Below are 27167 nucleotides of genomic sequence, written 5' to 3'. Positions count from 1 at the left end.
AGAATTTTACTATACCAATGACTTCTTCATTGCAAATACCTTTTTTCAACAACATAAACAGCAACTATACACATGGACCTCACCAGATGGAATACACAGGAATTAAATCGACTACATCTGTGGAAAGAGATGATGGAAAAGCTCAATATCATCAGTCAGAACAAGGGCAAGGGCCAACTGTGGAACAGACCATCAATTGCTCATATGCAAGTTCAAGTTGAAACTGAAGAAAATCAAAGCAAGTCCACGAGAGCCAAAATATGACCTTGAGTATATCCCACCTGAATTTAGGAACCATCTCAAGAATAGATTTGACACGTTGAACACTAATGACCAAAGCCTAGACAAGTTGTGAAATGACATCAAGAACATCATATGGGCACCTGTTCAGATGCTCTGGGGGGTGGCATACTCCAGAAGGTGTGCAGGGGAGCACAGCTGATGATTTTTACCTGCAGGCCCCATGCTACAGTGCAGCCTGCTCCCCAGGCCTCACAAGCTCCGTATGTGGACACAGTCCAGAGCAGCCATTGGGCCAGAGCCTTTCATGGACAAGGGGCCAGGCCTGGGCTAGGGCATTGGTGGGGGGAGGGGTATGTATGGCCAGTAGGGTTTGGGGGCCAGCTCTGGGATGAGCATTGGGTATCTACCTGGCCCATAGATAGCCATTAGGGACCGGGGGACTACCAGGGTATGAGGTTGGTCTCAGACCTACCCATCCTTGAGGTTTGCCACCTCTTCCTAGTGCCCCCATTCAGAGAGGCAGGAGTGGGGGGCACAACTTGGGCCCTTGGATCAGAGAGACAGGACCCAGGCTGGGACCACTAGCCTCACCTGTGGCAGGGGGAGCTTCCCAGCAGTCAGCATGGCAGGTGGTCCTGGGGCTGGGAAGGGTGCTCCCCATCCTTGCAGGCAGCACAACAATTGCTCAGGGTATTTAGTAGGGATCCCTGTCCCATGGAACCCTGTCCAAGGTCTCTGCCTACCAGAGAGTATGTCACTCATGGGCCAAACCTCCCTCCTTGGACTAGTGAACCTCCCCTCCTTGCTTAAAGCCACCTGATGCCCTGAGAAGCGCTCATCTTGGAAAATGCGGCAGCTGAAGACCAAACACCACCTGTCTTCCCTCTATCATCTAGAGAACACTCCCATTCACAATGTGTGTGTGTCCTTCCAGGCTTTCAAGTGCATCCCTGTCTCTCTAGATATTTTTTCCTTGCTCTAGAAAAACAAGATCATATTGCACATTTTATTTTCGCTGCTTTTTCTTGTCCTTTAAAAAACAACATTGTTGAAGAGGTCCCGTGTAAGTAAAGCATTACTGAAGAAAAAGAACAAAGTGAGAGGCCTAAAATCGCCTGATTTTAGAAACTATTATACCACCACAGTTGTCAAAACAGCCTGGTACTCGTACAACAACAGATATATAGAGCAATGGAACAGAATTGAGAAACCAGACGTAAATTCATCCACCTATGTGCAGCTGATAACTTGACAAGGCCCCAAAGTCCGTTAAATGGAGAAAAGACAGTTTTTTTAACAAATGGTGCTGGCATAAATGGTTATCCATCTGCAAAAAAAAAAATGAAACAAGATCCATACCTCACACCATGTACAAAGACTAACTCAAAATAGATCAAAGACCTAAATATAAAATCTAAAACGATAAAGATTATGGAAGAAAAAATAGAGACAACGCTAAGAGCCCTAATGCATCGCATAAACAGAATACAAACCATAACTAACAATGCATAAGCACCAGAAAAGAAACTAAATAACTGGGAGCTCCTAAAAATCAAACACTTATGCTCATCAAAAGACTTCACTAAAAGAGGAAAAAGAGAACCTACAGACTGGGAAAAAAATTGGGGCTATGACACATCCCATAAAGATCTAATCTCTAAAGTCTACAAGATACTGAAAAACCTCAACAAAAAGGCCAATAACCCAATTAAAAAATGGGCAAAGAATATGAACAGACACTTCACAAAGAAGACATTCAGGTGGTTAACAGATACATGAGGAAATGCTCACGATCATTAGCTATTAGAGAAATGCAAATCGAACCTACAGTGAGATACCATCTCACCTCAGTAAGGCTGGCACTAATCCAAAAAACACAAAATGATAAATGTTGGAGGGGTTGTGGAGAGACTGGAACACTCACGCACCGCTGGTGGGAATGTAAAATGGTACAACCACTTTGGAAGTTGATTTGGTGTGTCCTTAAAAATCTAGAGATAGAAGTGCCATACCTTCCAGCAATCCCACTCCTTGGAATATATCCTAGAGAAATAAGAGCTGTCACTCAAATGAATATCTGCACACCCATGTTCACATGCACCGGTCACAATACCAAAAAGATGAAGACAACCTAGGCGCCTATCAACAGATGAATGGATAAACAAATTATGGTACAAACACACAATGGAATACTATGCAATGATAAAGAACAATGATGAATCCTACAAACATTTCACAACATGGATGAATCTGGAGGACATTAAAAAAATGGAGGACATTATGCTGAGCAAAATTTGTCAGTCGCAAAAGGACAAATATTTTATGAGACCACTATTATAAGAACTCAAAAAAAGGCTTAAACACAAAAGAAAACATTCCTTGATGGTTACGAGGGTGGGCAAGGAAGGAGAGGGTAATTCACCAACTAGGTAGTAGACAAGAATCATCTTAGGTGAAGGGAAGGACAACACACAATACAGGGGAAATCAACACAACTGGACCAAACCAAAAACTAAGAAATTCCCTGAATCAAACCAAACACTTTTTGAAGGACAGAGTAGCAGAGGCTGGGGTCTGGGGACCATGGTTTCGGAGGACATCTAGGTTAACTGGCATAACAAATATTATTGAGAAAATGTTTGGTGTGTGGTGTCTAGGGTCTTAAAAGCTTGCAAGAGGTCATCTAAGATGCATTAATTGGTCCCAACCCACCTGGAGCAAAAAAGAATGAAGAACACCAAAGACACAAGGAAAATATTAGCCCAAGGGACGAAAGGGCCACATAAACTAGAGACCCCAGCAGCCTGAGACCAGAAGAACTAGGTGGTGCCCAGCTACCACCAATGACTGCCCTGACAGGGAACACAACAGACAGCCCCTGACTGAGCTGGAGGAAAGTGTGGAGCAGAACTCAAATTCACGTAAAAAGACCAGACTTAATGGTCCGACTGAGACTGGAGGAACCCCCAAAGCCATGGCCCCCAGACATTCCGTTATCCCAGACCTAAAACCACTCCTGAAGCCCACTCTTCAGGCAAAGATTAGACTGGACTATAAAACATAAAATAATACTCATGAAGAGTATACTTCTTAGTTCAACCAGATTAAAAAAAAAATACATGAGACCAAATGGCAGCTCCTGTCCGAGGCAGAATGAGAAGGCAGGAAGGGACAGGAGCTGGTTGATGGACACGGGAAACCAGGGTGGAAAGGGGGAGTGATTGCAACTACTGTTACATAACAAAATCTGTATAAATTTTCTATGAGACATTAACTTGAGCTATAAACTTTCACCTAAACCAAAAAAAAAAAAAAAAAAAGAACATCATATGGGAAGAAAGCAAGAGGTTATTAAAAAGACAGGAAAGAAAGAAAAGACCAAGATGGATTTCAGAGGAGACTCTCAAACTTGCTCTCGAATGTCAGGTAGCTGAAGAAAAGGAAGAAATGATGAAGTAAAAGAACTGAGCAGAAGATTTCAAAGGGCAGCTTGAGACGACAAAATAAAGTATTATAATGACATGCGCAAAGAGCTGGAGATAGAAAACCAAAAGAGAAGAACACACTCAGCGTTTCTTGAGTTGAAAGAATTGAAGAAAAAGTTCAAGCCTCGAATTCAGTAGTGAAGGATTCTATGGGGAAAATGCTAAACAATGCAGGAAGCATCAAAAGAAGATTTAGTCGACGTTCAGCCATTTCAAGAGGTAGCATACAATCAGGAACCAATGGTACAGAAGGAAGAAGCCCAAGCTGCACTGAAGGCATTGGTGAGAAACAAGGCTCCAGGAATTGATGGAATATCAATTGAAGTGTTTCAACAAACTGATGCAGTGCTGGAATTGCTCACTTGTCTAGGCCAAGAAATTTGGAAGACAGCTACCTGGCCAACTGACTGGAAGAGATCCATATTTATGCCTATTCCCAAGAAAGGTAACCCAACCAAATTCAGAAATTATTAAACAATATCATTAATATCACAGGCAAGCAAAATTTTGCTGAAGATCATTCAAAAACTGCTGCAGCAGTATATCGACAGGGAACTGCCAGAAATTCAGGCCGGATTCAGAAGAGGATGTGGAACCAGGGATATCATTGCTGATGTCAGATGGATCCTGGCTGAAAGCAGAGAATACCAAAAGGATGTTTACCTGTGTTTTGTTGACTATGCAAAGACCTTCAACTGTGTGGATCATAACAAATTATGGATAACATTTGGAAGAATGGGAATTCCAGAACACTTAATTGTGCTCATGAGGAACCTGTACGTAGATAAAGAGGCAGTTGTTCAGACAGAACAAGGGGATTCTGAGTGGTTTAAAGTCAAGAAAGATGTGTGTCAGGGTTGTGTCCTTTCACCATACCTATTCAATCTGTATGCTGAGCAAATTATCCGAGAAGCTGGACTATATGGAGAAGAACGGGGCATCAGGATTGGAGGAAGACTTATTAACAGCCTGAGTTATGCAGATGACACAACCTTCCTTGCTGAGAGTGAAGAGGACTTGACGTACTTAATGAAGATCAAAGATCATACATAGCCTTCGGTATGGATTACACCTCAACATAAAGAAAACAAAAATCCTCACAACTGGACCAATAAATCACATCATGATAAACAGAGAAAAGATTGAAGTTGTCAAGGATTTCATTTTGCTTGGATCCACAATCAACACCCATGGAAGCAGCAGTCAAGAAAACAAAAGTTGCATCGCATTGGGCAAATCTGCTGCAAAGGACCTCTTTAAAGTGTTGAAGAGCAAAGATGTCACCTTGAAGACTAAGATGCACCTGACCCAAGCCATGATATTTTCAATCATATCATATGTATGTGAAAGCTGGACAATGAATAGGGAAGACTGAAGAAGAGCTGAGGTCTTTGAAATGTGGTGTTGGCGAAGAATATTGAATATACCATGGACTGCCAAAAGAACAAACAAATCTGTCTTGGAAGAAGTACAACCAGAATGCTCCTTAGAAGCAAGGATGGTGAGACTGCGTCCTACATACTACGGACGTGTTGTCAGGAGGGATCAGTCCCTGGAAAAGGACATCATGCTCGATAAAGTAGAGGGTCAGCGGAAAAGAGGAAGACCCTCAATCCTCAGATGGATTGACACAGTGGCTGCAACAATGGGCTCAAGCATAGCAACGATTGTAAGGATAGCCTTGGACCAGGCAGTGTTTTGTTCTGTGGTACATAGGGTCACTATTAGTTGGAGCCGACTGGACAGCACTTAACAAGAATTACATAAGACAAACAATAACACACTTGAGGAACGTGCTTCTTAGATCAATCAAGTGTACCAGAACAAATGGGCCACCCCCGCCCAGGAACAAAGACGAGAAGGTGGGAGGGGACAGGAAAACTGGAGGAATGGACATGCGGAAGCCTAGAGTGAAAAGGGAAAGGGGGAGAGTGCTGACACAATGAGGGATTGCAGCCAGTGCCATGAAACAAATTTGTATATAAGTTTTTGAAAGAGAAGCTAATTTGCTTTGTAAACTTCCACCTAAATCGCAGTAAATAAATAAATGTAACAGATGCAAACAGCTCCTCTGGTTCTGCAGAGCAAGCTGAGAATCCATGTTAATTGTTCATAAAAATGTGCTGTCCTCTTTAACTAGATTTGCTGTGGGGAGGAGGGCAGTGGGTGGGGAAAAAAGGGATCATGAGTGTGGGGAGCCCAACGGAGCCCAGGGGGCTTCTTCAGTATTTGAAATTTTAAAAAAAGAAGACAGCCCACAAAAAAACCTAACCCAAGGGGGTGGGGGAGGCAATAGTTTTCAACCTTTTGGAGACTGCCAATATCCCTATGATAGAAGTTGTATTGTTAATATTTGAAATATTGAAATATTGAAAATACTAGTATATATGAGGATCAATAAAGGCATTTGATAACATTTTAAGTGAATATGCATTTTATTCTTCACTGTAGTACCTATATACATTTGAAAAACAGTCATCTGTGTAAAACTATTACCTTTTCAGATGGTGTTTAATATTATTTGAAAAAATCAAAGCACAAATAAATGGAACTATATAGGGTTTATTCCAGCAGTTATTCTGTATGCATACAGGGAGACAATTTTGTCTCTGAAAAACAAATGCCTCAGTCCAGGATAGTTATAGTGCGGCTTTTAAGAAGAAGAAGAGGAGGAAACAGTAAAAAATAACCATTGGCTACTCTCAACGTGGAGCTCTGGTGGTGCAGTGGTTAAGAGCTTGGCTGCTAACCAAAAGGTTGGCAGTTCAAATCCACCAGCTGCTTCTTGAAAACCCTGTGGGGTAGTTCTACTCTTTCCTAAAGGGTTGCTATGAGTCAGAATCAACTTGATAGCAATGAGTTTTGGGTTTTTTTTTTTTTGGTTTTATGAGTCTCAACATGTTTGATTGAAACTCCTTTCTTAGATCAACTGACACCAGGTTACTACTAGGTGGTTTCTATGGTCCCCATTCATTTAAATTGTCTAAAGTTAATTTTTTTGCACCAGATAAACTTTCAGTGGCTTCATGGTTATCACGGTTGTCTTATCCCAGAGTGGGTTTGCAATTTTATGATTACCTGACTCCACATTATTTCTTTTTATTTGTTCTTGGATGCATTTCACATTGGTCAATGACCTTTGTGGATGTTTTTGTACACTCAGAGGAATCTGTCAATTCCTGTTCCTTAGTTTCTCACTCTTAACATTATCCATATAAACTATCACAATAATTTCAGGAGGCTGAGGGCCATAAGCTAGGGACCATTAAACATTTTTATGTTTTTATTTAAGACACACACACACACTCAGAGAGAGAAAGAGAGAGAGATCTGAATCAGGTTGGCTTTTTATTGTTGATCTTTGCATGACATGACTGGCCAAATTTATAAAATCCTTCCAGAAGGTTTAGAATCCACTAATAAATCAAACTATTCACAAAATATTATATTCTAATTCTTTTCAAATTATTTAAAAAAAAAAAACCATTGCAGTCGAGTCCATTCTGACTCATAACAACCCTATAAGACAGAGTAGAACTGTTCTGTAGGGTTTCCAAGGAGCAGTTGGTGGATTCGAACTGCTGACCCTTTAGTTAGCAGCCAAGCTCTTAACCACTGTGCCACCAGGGCTCACTTTTCACATTTGTCATACATGAATAATATCTATTATATTCTTTATTATATTAGATTAATTATAACACCACATTTCTCAATTTTGCAGAAAACAGAGTATTTAAAACTCTACCTAAGTTGTTTTTAAATGCAATATTTTTATCCTACCGTAATTAAAGACCCATACCCACCAAACCCATTGCTGCCAAGTCGATTCCAACTCATAGCGACCCTATCGGACAGACCAGAACTGCCCTATAAGGTTTTCAAGGCTGTAAATCTTTATGGAAGCAGACTACTAGAGCTTTCTCCCAAGGAGCAGCTGGTGGGTTCAAACCTCTAACCTTTTTGTCAACAGCTGAGTGCTTAACCACTGTGCCACCAAACCAAAAACCAAACTTGCTGCTGTCGAGTCGATTTTGACTCATAGCAACCCTATAGGACAGGGTTCTGCTCTGTCATACAGGGTCACTATGAGTATGAATTGACTCAATGGCACATAACAACAATCAAATGTAATTTATTTTCGCTGAAGTTTCTTGCATTTTGGACTGACTTTCGCTGAATACACTAGTTGTTTCCATTTCGTGTAATGTGTGAGTATTCTAATAAATATATTTTCTTTTAAACTAATACAAAGAGTAAGCAGGAACTTTGGACTGGATTCCACCCAAGAAATGGCCAAATGATTTGAAAGGCAGAAGAGTATGACCTGGGAGCATGGGCTTTTCCTCTGGGCTCCTAAGCTCTCTGGGCAGCCCTCTGGTGATAGGACCAGTGTTGTTGGTATAACATCGGGCTGTCATTTAGGGAGCAGGCACAGTGAGTGGCAGGAAAAGAAGGGGATGTTTCCCGTAGCTGGCGACATCAGCCCAGGCAATCTTGGCAGATGACCCTCCTATCTAGCTTCCCTTTATCCTTAAAAACTCAGGTTAAATATCACCATCCATGGGAGTCTTATAGTCTAACAGTCATTTTCCCCTTTTCTGTGCTTTCCTTATTACTATGAATATTCCTTTATTCCAGCACTTAACACATTCTCTTTGGAATTTTTGGATTTATATCTATCTCCTTTGCCAGACTTTGGATACCTTCCTTGGGCAGTGTCTTCTCATCCTTGGACACTGGAAGTGTCGCATAATGACTAGTAAACAAATGGAAGACCAGCCACATGGCTAAAGCACTCGGAAGGGCCTGAAGGCAGAAGAGAGTGTGGGAAATCATGTTGCTGCCTGATTGTATGCAACATGTCCTCTATTACAACTTCCCCCACTCTTCTGTTACATCTCCTACAATCAACAAGACAGATAATTTTCTGAACATACTACGTTATTTCATGTATCTCCCCGCCTTTACTTATGTCTTCTAATTTATACACACACACACACACCCTGCATTGGGGAGGGTCCTACCTATAAAAAAAACTTATTGCCGTCGAGTCGATTCCGACACATAGCAACCCTGTAGGGCAGAGTAGAACTGCCCCACAGAGTTTCCAAGGAGCGCCTGGTGGATTTGAACTGCCGACTTTTTGGTTAAGTTGGGGAGTGTAGGTTGGCAAAATCCTACCTTTCTTGTCAGTTCGTGTCATTTTCCCAAAATCTGACATCGCTCTCCATTCTCCCTCCTTCCAAAGTTGAGCCGGGTATCCCTTTTCTGTGTTGCCGCAATATCCTCTCTTAACTGACTGGCCAATTTAACCCATGCTTTCGCAAATTGAATGTTCACAGAGGGGAATTCTGGAATGCCCAAACACGTCTGAACCCCCACCCCTAACTGTGTGCTTACTGAGATCCACTGTGTTTGTTCCAACACCTATGTATTCCAGTTGTAAATGTTAGTGTAATTAAGTAATTTAATTAGATGTGATTTAATAGAATAGTATATGAGTGAAATAAAGAGAGCTGTTGTTTTTTATTGAAATAGATGGGTGCTTTGGAAAGATAAGTTGCTAAAAAATTGTACTGTTGAATTAGGTGTAGGCAAGACAACAGACAAAGGTGGGGAGGTGTAAAAATCTTGATGGAATCTCTACTCAGATTGCTTCTTAAATCCCCTTAATTTCTAAATCCATGTTGCAGAACCTCAAATTGGAAATTATTGAAGATGCATTATGAGAGTAGTTTATGGAACTCCCGTCAGCAGACCTACACCAAAATGGAAGCTCTTGGCCTCAAATCAAAATATTGGTGACTTGTGCGTGTATTTTAAGTCAAAATAAAATGGCTAAGGCTAAGGTGTGTATCTATCATTTTTACCTGTTCTTTTTTTTTTTAATCATGTATTATATGGAAATGATCCTGGGGCAGGGGGGAAGGAGATAGTCTGTCTCCTTCACTAGATTGTGAATGTCTTGAAGGCAGGGATTATGTTTTGTTCATCTTGGTAGTACCTGTGCCTGGGAAGAGTGTTTAGATCATACAAGACCTTCACTTAGTGCTTCTTGACAAATTATTTTTGTACCAAAAACCAAACCCATTGCTGTTAGTGATACCGACTCATAGCGACCCTAACTGCCCCATAAAGGTTTCCAAGGAACGGTTGGTGGCTTCAAACAATGAAGCTTTTGGTTAGCAGTTTAGCTGTTAACCACTAGGCCAGGAGGGCACCTATTTTTGTACAAAACCAAAAAACCAAACCCACTGCCATCGAGTCGATTCTGACTCATAGTCATGACCCTATAGGACAGAGTCCTGTAGAGTTCCCAAGGAGCGCCTGGCAGATTCAAACTGCCAACCTTTTGGTTAGCAGCCATAGCACTTAACCATTACACCACCAGGGTTTCCTATTTTTGTACAGGAGGGTTCAACTATTAGGTCTCTTTAAGAGTTTATGCATCACAGTCACTAGGGAGCAATGTAGCAGGATTTTGGAATGAGCATCCAGGGGAGGTGTCTCCAGTGTTCTATAACCAAACTAAACCCATTGCCATGGAGTTGATTACAACTCATAGCAACCCTATAGGACAGAGTAAAACTGCCCCATAGGGTTTCCAAGGCTGTAAGTCTTTATGGAAGCAAACTGCCATGTCTTTCTCCCACAGAATGGCTGGTGGGTTCCAACTGCTGACCTTTTGGTGAGTGCCAGGGCTCCTAGCAGAGATGGATTACCCAATAAGAAAGGTAAGCATAGGCTTATTTGTGTTTACTTACTAATCTGTAGTGACCAATTTCACATGGGTTTCTGGTTAATCCTGCCCTGGCTCCTAGTTTTACATTGCTCGTTTGTAATACAAGGATGGGGAAACTGGATGAGTGAGCTCAAAACCCAGGTGTAAACAATCATGTTTCTTTTCCAGGAAGCAGTCCTTAGGGATTAGCCCTTCACTTCCTTCTGTTTGAAGAACATGGCTTTTTAGGGGCAACTTGAAAAAACACAACAGTTATGCAAATTGCTATTTCTCCGTCCACACTTAATTTACCTTCTCTCCCAGGGCAGGATCGGGCAAGGTCCAAACTATCATTGGAACTGATATAAAAGAATTTTTCCAATGAAATAAGAACAGTATGTTGCTGTTTAAACTTCACATTGCTGTTTAAACTTCACATAAATTCAAAATATTCTTGTTTGTAGAACTGAAACTCAAACTGAGTATTTGCCCTCTAGCTGCTCCCATTTGAAGGGAGTTGTGGCAGCTCATATATTCAAAATGAGTAAGAAAGTAAATATCCTGATGTATCAAAACCGTACAAACATGTAGGCTGCCTTTTAAGTTCCTGACTTCTGATTTATTTCTTTTTCTCATCTTCCGGTGAAGAAGGATGGTCAGTGAACAGTCAGGTCTCCAGGTATCTCTCTGGAAAGCTGGTAGTCTTCCATAGGTAAGAAAGTCCCCACCCTCACCTCCCTTCCAGAAGTACAGTAAGGTATGAAAAAAATGCTCCCTTCCTAGCCTCCTTAAAATAACTAGCCCTTTCACAGAAGGATGGCCAAGTTTGGAATGAGAAATATGGCCCTTCTGTGTCGTCTTTGTTTCTTTGAAGGTTCTGTCATATTGGTCAGTTTGTGGCATTGTGCAAACAGTAAAGAACAAAGGAGTATGACACCCAGTAACTGCCCTAAAGGTGTTTGTTACTAAGCATGGCTTCTCTCCATATTTCTGCCTGTCCCTGACATTTGGGTTCTTCAAGACAGTTTTCTCCTTTGGTCCTCTGCTAATGCCTTGGAGGTTGGAGACCTGGGGCATAGGGCATAACTGTGTGAACCTGTGCCTCTTCTTTCTCCTACCAAAGTCCCTGTGCACCGGGCTCCCCCCGCCCCCCCCCCTCACCCCCCCCCCATGTTGGGGATACTTTTTGAGATGACTGAAACAAGTTGTTGGGCTATCATTGGCCATTTCCTGGGCTAGCCTTGTGTTCTTGACTTCGTGAGGAGAGCAATGCCGCAGCCAGCTCATCTGTAACAAGAGGATAATATTGCCAGCGTCAAAACTCTTAACTTCATGCTTGGCTCATAGGGCCCAAGCAAGTGGTGTTATTATCATGTGTGATGATGCTGGTGCAGCAAGCTTGGACTGTGCAGGGTGACGATCTGGCTTTGAATCTCCTTACTGGGTACGTAGAAGCCCTGGTGGCTTAGTAGTTAAGAGCTATGGTTGCTTACCAAAAGGTCAGCAGTCTAAATGACCAGGCGCTCCTTGGAAACCCTATGGGGCAGTTCTACTGTTTTATAGGTTCACTATGAGTCGGAATCGACTCGACGGCAACGAGTCTGGTTTTTGGTTTTTTTATTTGGGGATATAGCTTTGGGCATGTGCCTCGATTGCCTCATTTGTAAAGACGTGCTGCGGCGGGGGGTGGGGGGTGGGGGCGGGGTTGGTGCCCTGTGAAGACCATGTCAACAAGCTTGGCAGTTCGAGCATCCTTGCCCTTAATTAACCAAAGCCTCCCTGCTAACCTCTTGGGTCCCAGAGCCAGGAAGGCTTCTTTGAAAAGGCGCGGGGGTGGGTAGGGCGTGGGGGGGAGGGGGCGCTCTGGGAGCCACCCGGCGTAGGAAGGGCGAGGGAGAACGTGACCCTAAGCTCGGAGCCGGGCGTGTCAGTCTGCCCTCCGGCCGCAAGATCCTGTGTCCGACCCAGGTTGGCAGAGCGTGCTTGTGCGACGCGAACAGAGGAGGGCCGGCCCCAGGACCCCGCCCAGGCGGCGGCCGGGTCCCCGGGGCTGGGCGCTGCTGGCGGAGCAGATGGGGCGGAGAGGAGCGCGGCGGGAGGAGGAGTAAAGAGGAGGGGCTGGTCAAGGGAAGTGCGACGTGTCTTCGGAGCCTTTTTATACCTCCTTCCCTGGAGTCCCGCAGCAGCCTCTGCCTCGGCCAACGCCATCCGTGCGTCCCTCGGTCTCTGAGGACCCGCGCTCGGAGTCCCAGCGCCTCGGGCACCTCCGCAGCTAGCCAGCCAGCATGTCGGGGGTCAAGAAGCAGAAGACGGTAGGCTTCGGGTCGCCTGCCCCTCCCCAACCTTGCAGCACTTACCCCCTGGGGCACTTGGGTCCTACCCTCACCCGCCCTGGGAAGGCGAGCGGCCCCGGCACCGAGCCCCGGCACCGAGGCTCGGGCGCTGGGAAAAGGAAGAGGAGGAAAAGGAAGGAGCCGAGGCGGGAGAGTAGGAGGGCGAGGCTGGGTCGGGGATTCCCGGGGGCAGCCCTCGCCAGGCGATCCCTTCCTGCCCAGCCCCTCTGGGAACCTTCGTTCATTGGGGTCCTCATGTCCAGGATAGACAGATCTTCCGAGCTTGCACATGGGTCCCGACCAAGAGGAAGGACCAGAAACAGGAAATTTTCTTCTCCAAGAGCTATTCCAGACCCCCTTTTCTTCGGTAGGATCTCAGCGCGAGGCGAGCGGGTGGTGGGCTGAGCTGTCACCCGTTCTGCCAGGTCTGATCGCTGGGCACACGTCAGGGAACAATCATTGGGGTTTTGTCCATGAAACTTCCTTGGAGTGGGCTCTAATGACAGACTTTCACAGAGGAAACTGCAATTATCTACGTTTGCTGGAGGAAGTTGCATTTCTACACTGGTAGAATTTAACCCTCTAGCTTAATTCAGCTCCCTGGTGGCATCCGGTAGCCCCTGGAGCTCAGTAATGGGTGTGTGTGTGTGTTCGCGCGCGCGCTCGGCTTGGCGAATTAAGATGAGGGGACTCTTTTGAGAAGGCTCAGTTTTATTCAGTATGAATCTGGACGGGCTCCTTAAGGTGAAATAAGAGGGCACGTCAAAGGACAAAGTTCCATTCCCATTTAGCAGCACAGAGAGAACCAAAACTCAAACCCGTTGCGGTGGAGTCGATTCCCACTCATAGTGGCCCTATGTGGCAGGGTAGAACTGCCCCATAGGGTTTCCATGGAGCGGCTGGTGGATTCGAACTGCAGACCTTTTGGTCAGCAGCCAAAGCTTAACCACTGTGCTACCAGGGGCCCATTTAGCAGCACAGGCTCCTAAAATTTTTGCAGTCTTACAAATGAAGGTAGTCGTCACGGACTCAAGCCCTGGAAGGAGACTTGTAGACAGCGTTTGGGCGGCCCCAGACATGGTGGGTAAGCCATAGGATCCTGACCAGCGGTCTGGCTACTGAATACTCATCTTTAACTATCACATGGCAAGCCTTACATGATTGTGGTGGTCATTGAATGGAATGAACTCTCTCAGATAGTTAGAATTGTGCTTGGCACTTAGTACCCAGTAAACCCGTAGGTGCCCAATAAATGCTTATTACTACAATAGTAAATAATAACTTACATTATCATATCATGCTAATTACTGAAATACCTTTGAGATCTATTTGTGGCCGGCTGGAGGAAAGTTGGCAAAAACACTAGAAGTGGGGTAGGAGAATGGAGGGGTCATGCAAAATTTGGAAGTGTCTGCTTGAGCAGCAAGGGAAAGGGGAGGGAGCTCTTTGGCTTCAGGGGACCACACTGGGCCAGCAGGAGGGTCCAGGAGGAAGGCAGCATCCACTTGGGGTGGGAGAATAGTCAGGACCAGCTGCCTTTTTTAGGGGTAATTTTAAAGTGAGAGACTCTTGGTATCGTATTATGTTTTAAAATATTTTATTGTTAAGAGAAAATCACTTATGCTTTATTCCTATTGCATTTGATTAATTTCTGTAAAATCCTGAATGGCGTCTTCTAAGTGACAAGCTGCTGTGGCAATGGCTTTTTTATATCAGTAGGGTTTTAATCCTTACCTTCCTGCTCACATCAAGAGTCCCTTCCCAGTTCTCTGGGGGCTTTGTCAGGCATTAAAGGAAATGATGGGTGGTCTTTCCCACTTTTGCCTCTGGTCAGCAAGAGTCAGCCAAGTGTTGGGTTTGCCAACAGGTACTTTATAAACCAATGAGGGGAACACTGCTCTTTCAGAGGCAGTGAGAGGGTTTGGTCTTTGTACTTACACATTTGGAAGCTTCTATTTTTCTCTTTGGGGTGTGTGTGTTATGAAGCAGATTCTCAGGCCCAGACTATATAATGAAGGGTTCTGAATAGGATTAAATGAACACCTCAAACAACTAACAGGACATCTGCATTTTTATTTAGCCAACACAGTTATAATCTAGCACCAACAGAAGGTCGCCAAAGGGCCAGGCAGGCAAGATTGGGTAAAGCAAATCAGCTGTAAAGGCATATGAACTCTCTCAAGTTTTAAAGGTTGACTCAAAATGTTCTTGAAACCTTGCATGTCAAAACATGTCCGCACAGAGGCATATCTACAGAAAATAACGCCCACACCAAGCGGTGAAATTGTGGCCCTGCAGGACCATAGGGTGGGTAATGAGCACCCAGGGGCAATCTCCAAGTTGTGTGCCCCACCCCCTATTCGAGCACCCCAGGGGCAACCTAAGTTGTGATGCCCCCACTTCAAGATGAATAGATGTTGATAGCTGCGACTTATCAACAGAAACGCCTTATCCCGTCTTGTCCAGCTTCCTCAGTCAGGCGCCTTTCAGATTTGTGGCACCTCAGAGTGTTATTCTGCACCTCATCTGGTGCCCCCTTGGACTTGTGCTCAGAGGCAAGCATCCCCTTCTTTCCCCCCTGCTAACCTCTGTATCTGCCATGTTTGAGGAAGGACTTTGGGCAGTACTGGGTTAACAGACCCCTCTTTCCCCCCTGCTAACCTCTGTGTCTGCCATGTTTGAGGAAGGACTTTGGGAAGTACTGGGTTAACAGAAACTGCTTGGTGGTGGCCCCTTGTCCCTTCAAATGGTGCCCAGGACATGTGCCATACCTGTCATAACTTAGCTATGCCTCTGTGATAGACCTCTGAACTAATCAATGATTTGAGAAGTGAGTCTTGCTGACCTGGAATTAACCTGGAAGTGAGGCTGGCGGAGCTTACTAGGGGCTGTAAAGAATTGTTTTGTTACTTTCTCTGTTATCACAGAGCACAGTCAAGTTACACGGTACCTACTGCAGTAATTTCAAATACTTGTTGTACCCCCTTTGTGTGCTAGGTGGTATACTAGGGTAGGTATATCTTTCTTAGACATTTTTGCCGTACCCTCTGGATGAATATAGCCTTTCAGTTCAGATCACTCTAGGAAGAATAAATTTTGATTTAAATGAATGGGTGTAGGATGATTTTCTCAAAAGCTTGAGAAAAAAAAAAAACTTATAAAGGAATGTAGCATATTCCTGTGCTAGGCATCTGTTGTTATGGATTGATTTATGTCCTCCCAAAATATGTGTTGTACATTAGGAGCCCTGGTGTCGCAGTGGTTAAGCATTTGGCTGCTAACCAAAGGGTCGGCAGTTCGAATCTAGCACCTGCTCCTTGGAAACCCTACTCTGTCGTATAGGGCCACTATGAGTTGGAATCGACTGGATGGCAATGGGTTTTTGATGCCTGTGGTTATCACTTCATTTGGGAATGGGTTGACTTTGTTAATGAAGCAGGATTAGTGTAGGGTTATTCTGAGTCAATCTTTTTTGAGATATAAAAGAAATTAAACAATCAAGCAAAGGAGGTTTGGGAGAAGACACGTGCCAAGCTACATGAAGATCACCCAGGAGCAGAAGAGACAAGGACCTTTCTTCAGAGCCAACAGAGAGAGAAAGCCTTCCAATAGAGCTGGCACCTTGAATTCAGACTTCTGGGCTCCTAAACTGTAAGAAAATAAATTTCTGTTTGTTAAAGCCATTCACTTGTGGTATTTCTGTTATAGCAGCACTGGATAGCTAAGATAGCATCCTTACCATGGAAACCAAAGACATAGCTACCTGTCGTATCCCTCTCTCCCACCACTGACTTACCCCTAACCCTGCCTAACTATACACAGATACCCAGAACAAGGAAAGAGGCAGACTGCCTCCAGCCAAGTGCAAAGAAAGGAAGGCAAAGGCTTGGTCCTTCTTGTGTCATTTCCTGGATTAGCATTCTTCAAGGCCCACAGACAACAGTATTATGGCCTGGAGACACTCAATCTAAAAAAATCAACTGAGATATTGCATTACTTTCTAAAGGATCTAATAAGTCCATGGTTGGGAAGGAATGAAGGGATATTCAAAACTGTAAAGCTCTCCATAAATGTAAGTTATTATCAAACTTTTTATTATTTTTAAAATTCTGTACAGTATTATTTTCCTGAAAGTATCTACTTTTAAAACTATTTGAAGACACTACCTAAGGCAAGACACGAATTTCTGGATGAACAACTACCGTGAGGAAGGAGAAACAAGTGTTTCTGAGAAAACAGGCACTCAGTCATGCTTTATTTCTTTTCATGCTGAGTAGACCTCATCCCAGAAAACTGAGCCTCATGTCTAGAGAAGGAGAATGCCAGGGGCAGAGATGGATTTGAATTCAGGTCTCTCTAACACTGAAGCTCATGCCTTTGCTCCCTCTAAACCTCTGATTCAGGATTTAACTTCTCTCTGCCCATAGTTTCCTCCTCTGTAAAATGAGTGTGTCATAGTGACCTGTCTTTTATAATTGTTGTAAGGAGGAAATAACTCCTAAAAAGTGTCCTGTACAGTGCCAGGCCCAAAGTAAGCATCCCAGGACAGTGTTGTTTCAGTAGTAGAGTTCTTTTTTTTTTTTTTTTCTTCATTATTTTATTATTTTTTTTAATTGTACTTTAGGTGAAATTTACAGAACAAACTAGTTTCTCATCAGTTAGTGCACACATTGTTCTATGACATTGGTTAACAACGCCATGACATGTCAACACTTTCACTTCTCAGCCCTGGGTTCCCTATTACCAGCTTTCCTGTTCCTTCCTGCCTTCTAGTCCCTCCCCCAGGGCTGGTACGGCCCTTTAGTCTTGTTTTGTTCCGTAGGCCTGTTCAGTCTTTGGCTGAAGAGTGAATCTCAGGAGTGACCTCATTACTGAGCTGAAGGGGTGTCTGGTGGCCATACTCTTAGGGTTTCTCTAGTCTCTGATAGGCCAGCAAGTCTGTTCTTTGTTTTTGAGTTAGAATTTTGCTCTACATTTTTCTCCAGCTCTGACCGGGACCCTCTATTGTGATGCCTGTCAGAGCAGTCAATGGTGGTAGCTGGGCACCATTTCGTTGTACTGGACTCAGTCTGCTGGAGATCATAGTAGATGTGGTCCATTAGTCCTTTGAACTAATCTTTCCTTTGTATCTTTAGTTATCTTCATTCTTCCTTGCTCCCGAAGAGTGAGTGGTAGAATTCTTGCCTTCCCTGAGAGAGACATGGGTTCAATTCCTGGCCAGTGCACCTTGTGTGCAGTCACCACCTGTCAGTGGAGGCTTCTTGCATGTTGCTATGATGCTGAACATATTTCAGCTGAGTGTCCAGATTAAGACAGACTAGGAAAAAATCTTGTTCCAAAAATCAGCAAAGGAAACCCTATGGATCATAACAGTCTGATCCCACTGTGTATGGGATCACCAGGAGTTAGGGCCCACTCAGTTGCAATTAACAACAATATCATATAGTAGCTGCTATTATTATTGTTACGCCAAATTGCTATGGTTTGGCAAGTAAGAAAAGAAAGAATAGGTCAGACAGTTCCAAAGGCTCAGTAAATGACAACCACCAGAATATTTAATAAGGGCAAATAAATGCAGAAGCATAGAGGTGTCAATCTGAACCCTTATTGTGAAAAGAAGGATATAAGACAAAGGTTGATTAGTGTATATGCACCAGAGTAGCCCAGATGTCAAGTTTTTGCCAACAATTTTGATGACCAAGCAAGACAATCTCCATTTAAGTAAACACTGGACTAACTTCTCTCCAATGTCCTTGTGCCTTCATCTGTTTCTGGGTCTATCTTAAAATTAATGCCCTCTGATTCATGTTCTGTGTTATTCTAAGGTCTTTGTTTATCAGATCATCAGCTTGTATCAGATCATTAACTTCAGCTTGATTACAGTTAACTCAGGCCTTTGCATCTCTGAAACAGTTATCTTTGTCTTTCATCACTTTTCTATTAATGCAGGTGGTTCTGTGGTTTGCTTAGGGGATAATTAGGCTTAGCTCAAACACAGAACCTTTAGGGAATGAAAGTCTGTGAAAGGAAGCAATGATGTCAATCTCAGTCCTAGAAGATCACTGCTTATTTCAAAATCCATCACTAAATAGTAATGAGCACTCGGTCATTGTGTTTGGAAGTCTTAGAAGAACTAAGAAACGAAAGGTATAAACATGAATATAGTGGTAGCTCAGATGACCCTTCAGCCTCTGGGTGATTCGTTCATGTGACAGCTAAAATGGCATGTATGTTCAGCTCCTGGAGTAGGTACTCCATAAAGGCTTATTGAAAAGTGAGTGAATAAATGGCTACAAAATTCATTGAGGATGAAATTGCTTTTAGGATCTTTCTTTTTCTTAGACCCTATCCACTCTCTCCTCTCTTATCTGTCTATTCTTGTGTGCTTGGTTATTTTTGACTGAGTATTTGCCATTACTGCTGAGGCCTAGGATGAATGGCTTTTTTGCAGGGAGGATTTGCTTTTGTTTCTACCAGGTGCGTTGCGGCACTAGCAGTCTGGGACCACTTTAACTTAAATTCATGACTTAGGGCCTTTTAGACCACCTAGGTGATGTGAATTTAGGTTGCTATTTTGCACACAAGAGCCAGCTTGTCAGTACAACTTCTGAGGAGCCCCACCCCCTTAAGTACACTTTCCAAGCCAAGATTGCTGTCCTTGCAGTCTCCCAAGGCAGGGGTGGGTTTATTCTGTCTGGTTCACTGTTATTTTTAGGCTGTGGACCTTTGGAGCCCCAGCTAATGTGAGGAAGACCTTCGTATTCTCCTTACTTAGACTTTTATTTCTTTTCTACCACTGCCAGTGAGGTTGTCAAAATCGATTCAAATTTGTACCTATCTGGACAGAAGTGGCTCCCTGCTTGGTGACTACTCTGTGTTCCTGCTTTCCCCCAGATTTTGGTCTGGCAGTTTCTTACTATCTTGTCAGTTATTTGATATTTTTAATTAGATTAATTTATATTATAACCAGGGTTTTTAGTTATTTTCACTGAAACGATGAGTCTGAATAACCTAAACCTCCATTGCTGGAACGTAAATCTTTGTTAACTTTTTTTTTTTTAATAATTTTTATTGTGCTTTAAGTGCAAGTTTACAAATCAAGTCAGTCTCTCACACAAAAACTTATATACACCTTGCTACATACTCCCAATTACTCTCCCCCTAAAGAGACAGCCTGCTCTCTCCCTCCACTCTCTCTTTTCGTGTCCATTTCACCAGCTTCTAACCTCCTCTACCCTCTCATCTCCCCTCCAGGTAGGAGATGCCAGCATAGTCTCAAGTGTCCACCTGATCCAAGAAGCTCACTCCTCACCAGCATCCCTCTCCAGCCCATTGTCCAGTCCAATCCATGTCTGAAGAGTTGGCTTCGGGAATGCTTCCTGTCCTGGGCCAACAGAAGGTCTGGGGGCCGTGACCACCAGGGTCCTTCCAGTCTCAGTCAGACCATTAAGTCTGGTCTTTTTATGAGAATCTGGGGTCTGCATCCCACCACTCTCCTGCTCCCTCAGGGGTTCTCTGTTGTGTTCCCTATCAGGGCAGTCATCGGTTGTAGCAGGGCACCATCTAGTTCTTCTGGTGTCAGGATGATGTAGTCTCTGGTTCATGTGGTCCTTTCTGTCTCCTGGGCTGGTAATTACCTTGTGTTCTTCATTCTCCTTTGAGCCAGGTGGGTTGAGACCAATTGATGCATCTTAGATGGCTGCTTGCTAGTGTTTAAGACCCCAGACGCCACTCTTCAAAGTGGGATGCAGAATGTTTTCTTGTTTTTTATTTTTTAAATAATTTTTATTGTGCTTTAAGTGAAAGTTTACAAATCAAGTCAGTCTCTCACCCCAAAACCCATATACACCTTGCTACACACTTCCAATTACTCTAGAATGTTTTCTTAATAGATTTTATTATGCCAATTGACTTAGATGTCCCCTGAAATCATGGTCCCCAAACCTCTGCCCTGCTACACTCGCCTTCGAAGCACTCAGTTTATTCAGGAAACTTCTTTGCTTTTCTTTTAGTCCAGTTGCGCTGACCTCCCCTGTATTGTGTGTTGTCTTTCCCTTCACCTAAAGTAGTTTTTATCTACCAAGTAGTTAGTGAATACCCCTCTCCCACCCTCCCTCCTCTTGTAACCACTAAAGAGCGTTTTCTTCTCAGTTTAAACTATTTCTCAAGTTCTTATAATAGTGGTCTTATACAATATTTGTCCTTTTGCAGGAATGTAAATCTTTGTGTCTTCTCGATTCCTATGTATGATTAACATTTCATATTGTACCTTTACCACCTCCCTCATATCATTCTTATAAAGCGTGTACTTTAAGAACAAATGAACTTAAGTCAGATCACGAGACAGAAATATTTAATTTAATATAATCCTTTCCCCTCCCCCTAAAAAGCACTAAGGAGTCCTGGGGTGGGGGGTGCTCACCTTGTCTTGGTGGCCTCTGCCTGTGCCAGCACCCTCTGTGTTGTGCTGTCTAGCGCTCCATGTCAGTCCAGTTCAAGTGTGTTACTGTCTGAAAGGCCCCTTCGTGTTCAGCAACTTCCCTTGCTTCATCCAATCCTGAGATCATTATGCTATTCCTGTGCAGCTCTGGGGCTATGGGAAACTTGGTGGGGCTGGCTAAGGTCCTGGATACATCCTGCTGCTCCCAGGAGTGTGGGAACTGGTCTTCTGCTCTGATGTGACCATGCTGGGACTTTAAGGAGGCCTAAGGGCTGCTGATGTCCATCCATGCCTCTTCCCCTCTAGAATCTGAGATCAGAAGCACACCCAAGTGCCCTCTGCTTTCAGATCCCCTAGAGCTATTTGGCATCCTCACCCCCAAGCGGAAACCCTGGTGGCATAGTGGTCTGCTAACCAAAACGTTGGTAGTTTAAATCTACCAGGTGCTCTTTGGAAACTCTATGGGGTGGTTCTACTCTGTCCTATTGGGTTGCTATGAGTTGGAATCGACTTGACCGCAATGGGCTTGGACTCCCCCAAGCCTAGCACCAGGAGCAAGACACACCTCCGCAGACTCACACTGGCATCTAAGTTCCTTTTCCTTCTAATAAAGATAAACCAGTAAGCAGTTGCCATCAAGTCGGTTCTGACTCATGGTGACCCCAGTGTCAAAGTAAAACTACTCTGTAGGATTTTCAATGGCTGATTTTTTGGAAGTAGATGGCCAGGCCTTTCTTCCAAGGTGCCTCTGGGTGAACTTGAATGTCCAACCTTTCAATTAGTAGCAAAGCATGTTAACCATTTGCACCACCCAGGGACTCCTAATAAAGATTAAATAACCCTTTTTAGGAGGGTTAGTTAGTAGATCATAAGCATTGAATTTGTTACAAATTTGGTCATCTTATTGCCCTTTCCTGCCTTTTTGATCTCCATACAGTATTTTTTTTTTTAAGGTAAATTGATACACAGGATAAAAATCTTTTTTCTCTCTCCAAAAGAGCCACTGTATTAAAATGCAAAATATAACTTGCCTCTGATGACACATGATATCTAAAATGTCTTTCCATCTGTTAGATGTGACTTCCTTTAATATCTTATCAGCAACACTTTCCGCATTTCAAATTTACTCCTGAAGTTGATTTTGCTGTAGCTGGTATTGTGGAGGCATGACTACAACATACTATGACAAGCTCAGTCTCTCTAGCACCAAATATTTATTTTTGGCAGTAAAAGTGCATAGCCTGTGATCCATTATAAAGCTTTTCTAAAACAGTTACATAAACGTATTAAATCATATGTGGCATCGTTAAAAGTGATTGTTTCTATGCCGAGTTAATATCTGCTTAAAACCTGCTTTTAATGTCTTGTTGCAAAAAAATACTGATTTTTTTTCCCTAATTTGCTTGAGATTAAGTTGCAGACAACATGCCTCTTTGCTCCTATACATTTCATATATTTCCTAAGAATAAAAATATTCACAGTGCAATTGTCAAAGTTTGAAATTTTTACATTGATGCATGCTATTTAAATTACAGACCTTATTAAAATTTTACTAATTGTTCCAATAATGCCCTTTATGACAATTTTTTTTTTTCATCCAGAACCATGGATTGCATTTAGTCTCCATGTCTGTTGGGACTTCTTTAACTTGGAATGGTTCCTTAGCCTTTCTTTCTCTTTCATGACATTGACATTTTTGAATAGTATAGGCCATTTAGTAGTCTGTCCCTCAATTTTGGTTTACCGCATGTTTCCTTATGATCAGGTTCAAGGTATACATTTTTGGCAAGAATAATATGCGAATATTGTAGTGTCCTCAGTGCATTGTATCCGGAGGCACATGATATTGGTTGATGCCTATTGGTCACAATTGATAGCTAGTCTTCAAGTCCCTCAGTGAACCATATCTACACATGGTTTTGTGTAGTCCCCTCTCCTTGAATCTGGACTGCCCAGTGATTTTCATGTAATCACTAGAATGTGGCAGAAGTGACTTCTCATGCTAGGTCTTAAGAAACCTCGAACTTTCTGCCTTGGTGTCTTAGAATGCCCTCTTGGAATGCTTGGTCACTTCAAATGCTCACTCTGAGGACAGACAGCCACCATAATAAGTCCGACTACCCTGAGACCACCAACCTGTGAGGAAGCCCAGGTTAGCTACTTGGAGAGAAGGATGCCTGGCCAGCCCCTAGTTCTAGCCATCCCAACCACCAGATATTTGAGTAAAGATGCCATCTTTTCTTCAGTTAAACCAAATTTTCTTCAGATAAACCAAGCCCCAGCCAACATCTGACTGCAATGGCATGAGAGATCCTACTGATTCCATTCGAGGCACAGAACCATGAAAGGTAATAATAAATTGTTGCTTTAAAACACTAAGTTTTGCAGTAGTTTGTTATGCAGCAATAGAAACCAGAATAGTGAAGTTAATATTGACCACTTGGTTAACATAGAGTGTGCTCCATTCTACAGCTATAATTTTTTTCTTTACAACTGGTAAATAATTTATGGGGAGATACTTTGAAACCTTATTGATATCCTTTTCTTCATCAAACTATCAGCTGCTAGTTTTAGTAAGTTAGAATCCAATATTCCTGTTATGGTTGCAAAATGGTGCTTTTTCACTCTCAGTTCTGCATTTATTAGCATTTTGCTATAAGGAAGAGCTTTCCCTTCTTATTTATTTATTATCACTAGATATGCATGGGTTCCTATTTTATTCAGTAAGATGTTACTATTGTTATTTTGAGGCTCAAATTGTTCCAGATTCAGCCAATGGGGGCCAATTTCATTTGGCTCCTTCGTGCTCTGGTAGTGTTTGAAATTTTCCTCAGTTTTTGGCAGAAGCAGGTATTTCCGGCTGATTTTGTGTATTTTCTGTCCCAGACGTGGTAACTATCGTTTCTCCACGGAGATTGATTCCTTGTAAGTGGGAAGTGGTATTTAGACACCCCAGTGTGTATGCTAACATGTTGATTGCTAATTGATTGACCATTGTTTCTCAGCTTTTTCAGTGGATGGAGTTAGAAAATACTCTTTTTTTTTTTTTCAGAGCTAATGTACCATGAGTCTATGCAAATATTTTCAATTCAAATTTAGGAGTGCAGGGTTGTTTCTCAACTTCTTTTATTTTATATTTCAATCTCTTTGTTCAGACTGTAAATATTAGTTCTCAACAGCATTAACTTAATTATGTACAAATTTTATTACTAGCAATATGATTATAGGAATAGTTCACTATTATTTTTTCCAGTTCTTTTTGCCTCAGGATATATCCCGCTAGAGCTATATGGTCAAATTACTGTATTGTAAATCATTTAAAATAATTTCTCTTTATGTGGTTAAGCCATCAATTCAATACATATTTACTTATGTGTTTTGTTTCATTTTGCTTTAATTTTTTTCTTTTTTTAATAATTTTTATTGTGCTTTAAGCGAAAGTTTACAAATCAAGTCAGTCACACAAAAACTTATATACACCTTGCTACACACTCCCAATTACTCTCCCCCTAATGAGACAGCCCGCTCTCTCCCTCCACTCTCTCTTTTTGTGTCCATTTCGTGAGCTTCTAACCCCCTCCACCCTCTCATTTCCCCTCCAGGCAGGAGATGCCAACATAGTCTCAAGTGTCCATCTGATCCAAGAAGCTCACTCCTCACCAGCATCCCTCTCCAACCCATTGTCCAGTCCAATCCATGTCTGAAGAGTTGGCTTCGGGAATGGTTCCTGTCCTGGGGCAGTCAAAGGTCTGGGGGCCATGACCACGGGGGTCCTTCCAGTCTCAGACCATTAAGTCTGGTCATATGCTAGTGTTTAAGACCCCAGATACCACTTTCAAAGTGGGATGCAGAATGTTTTCTTAATAGCTTTTAATTATGCCAATTGACTTAGATGTCCCCTGAAACCGTGGTCCCCAAACCCCTGCCCTGCTACACTGGCCTTCGAAGCATTCAGTTTATTCAGGAAACTTCTTTGCTTTTCGTTCAGTCCAGTTGTGCTGACCTCCCTTGTATTGTGTGCTGTCTTTCCCTTCACCTAAAGTAGTTCTTATCTACTATCTAATTAGTGAATACCTCTCTCCCACCCTCTCTCCCATTTTGCTTTAAATTTTAAGGTTGCATTTTTTCATTTTGATTTAAAATTTTGAATAATAGTCACATGGTTCCACAAGCAAACCCAGAGAAATTTAGCACCCATCCCTATCCTTTTCACCTGTTCCCTGTTTTCCCTTTAGGTAGCCATTTTACTAATTTTCGGGTTTTCCTTCCATTTTTAAAAACATATATAAAAGCAAATATATCTCTTTTTTTGATATAAGCTTGCATACAGGACACATTACTCTGCACTTGGCTTCTTTTAGTAATAAATTCTGTTGGTCAATAGCAGTATGTACAGATAATCCTCTTTCCTGTTCTTAGCTGCAGAGTACTCCATTGGTAGGTGTACCATAGCTTATTCACCTAGTCTGCTCTTTAGGGACTTTGGGTTGTTTCCAGCCTTTTGCTTTCAGTTCTGCCATCAATAACTCTGTGTATACACTCTTTTGTAATTATTGTTAGTATATCTTTGAGATAAATTCTAGATGTCCTTTATAAATTTTTTTTTTTTTTAATTTCTCTTTCTGAATCCAATCCAGGACGATGCATCACATTTAGTCTTCATGTCTCTTCAGTCTCTTTTAATCTGGAATGAATCCTCAACCTTTCTCTTTCATGACATTAGCATTTTTGAAGAGTATAGGACATTTGAAGCCCTGGTGGCATAATAGTTAAAGCTCGGCTGCTAAACAGAAGGTCAGCAGTTCGAATCCACCAGCTGCTCTTTGGAAACCCTATGGGATAGTTCTACTCTGTCCTATAGGGTCACTATGCATCAGAATTGACTCAACGATAATTTTTTTTTAAATAGGTCATTTAGTAAAATGTCCCTCAATTTGAATTTATTTGTTGCTGACCAAAGGGTAAATGCATATATAATTTTGCTAGATATTTTCAAATTCCCCTCCTGCAGGGTTCTGCCATTGTACATTTCCAATAGCATTACATGATAGTGCCTGTTTCCTCACAGCCTCTCCAACAGAGTACATTGTCAAATGTTTTTTTCTCCCCTCAGTTCATTTTTTTAAAAATTTTATTTATTTTGTTGTTGTTGAGACTATACACAGCAAAACATACACCAAGTCATGTTTCTACAGGTACAATTTAGTAACATTGATTACATTCTTCGAGTTGTGCAACCCTTTTCACTTTCCTTTTCTGAGTTGTCCCTCCTCATTAACATAAACTCACAGTCCCCTAAGTTTCCTATCTAATCTTTCCAGTTGCTGTTGTCAATTTGGTCCCATAAACATAGTTTTTAAAAAACCATAATGCTCTTTTGTTGTTGTTAGGTGCCATCAAGTCGATTTCTACTCATAGCGACCCTACGTACAACAGAACGAAACACTGCCCAGTCCTGTGCCATTCTCACAATTGTTATGCTTGAGCCCATTGTTGCAGCCACTATGTCAATCCATGTTGTTGAGGGTCTTCCTCTTTTTTGCTGACCCTCTACTTTACCAAGCGTCATGTCCTTCTCCAGGGACTGGTCCCTCCTGATAATATGTCAAAAGTATGTTAGACAAAGTCTCACCATACTCGTTTCTAAGGCACATTCTGGCTATACTTCTTCCAAGTCGGATATGTTCATTTTTCTGGCAGTCCATGGTATATTCAATATTCTTCTCTAACACCTTCGGTCTTCCTTATTCATTATCCAGCTTTCACGTGCATATGAGGCCATTGAAAACACCAAGGCTTGGGTCATGCGCACCTTAGTCACCAAGGTACCATCTTTGTTTTTTTAACATTTTAAAGAGGTCTTTTGCAGCAGATTTGCCCAATGCAATGCATCATTTGATTTTTTGACTTCTGCTTCCATGGGTGTTGGTTGTGGATCCAAGAAA

At 42.5% G+C, this 27167-nt stretch overlaps 1 protein-coding gene across 1 annotated transcript in view; it reads left to right on the top strand.

Annotated features, from left to right (window-relative positions):
• The first annotated feature begins 12593 nt into the window (after positions 1 to 12593).
• Positions 12594 to 27167, top strand: part of PAPSS2 (3'-phosphoadenosine 5'-phosphosulfate synthase 2) — a 134892-nt gene continuing 120318 nt past the window's right edge. The window contains exon 1 of the mRNA XM_010589130.3: positions 12594 to 12761. Within this exon, the coding sequence (XP_010587432.1) occupies positions 12735 to 12761 (27 nt within the window). The 5' untranslated portion in view covers positions 12594 to 12734. The remainder of the gene's footprint in view (positions 12762 to 27167) is intronic.

Source organism: Loxodonta africana, chromosome 16 (genome assembly GCF_030014295.1).
Source record: "Loxodonta africana isolate mLoxAfr1 chromosome 16, mLoxAfr1.hap2, whole genome shotgun sequence".
NCBI lineage: Eukaryota > Metazoa > Chordata > Mammalia > Proboscidea > Elephantidae > Loxodonta > Loxodonta africana.
This window is presented reverse-complemented; position numbering and strand designations above follow the sequence as displayed.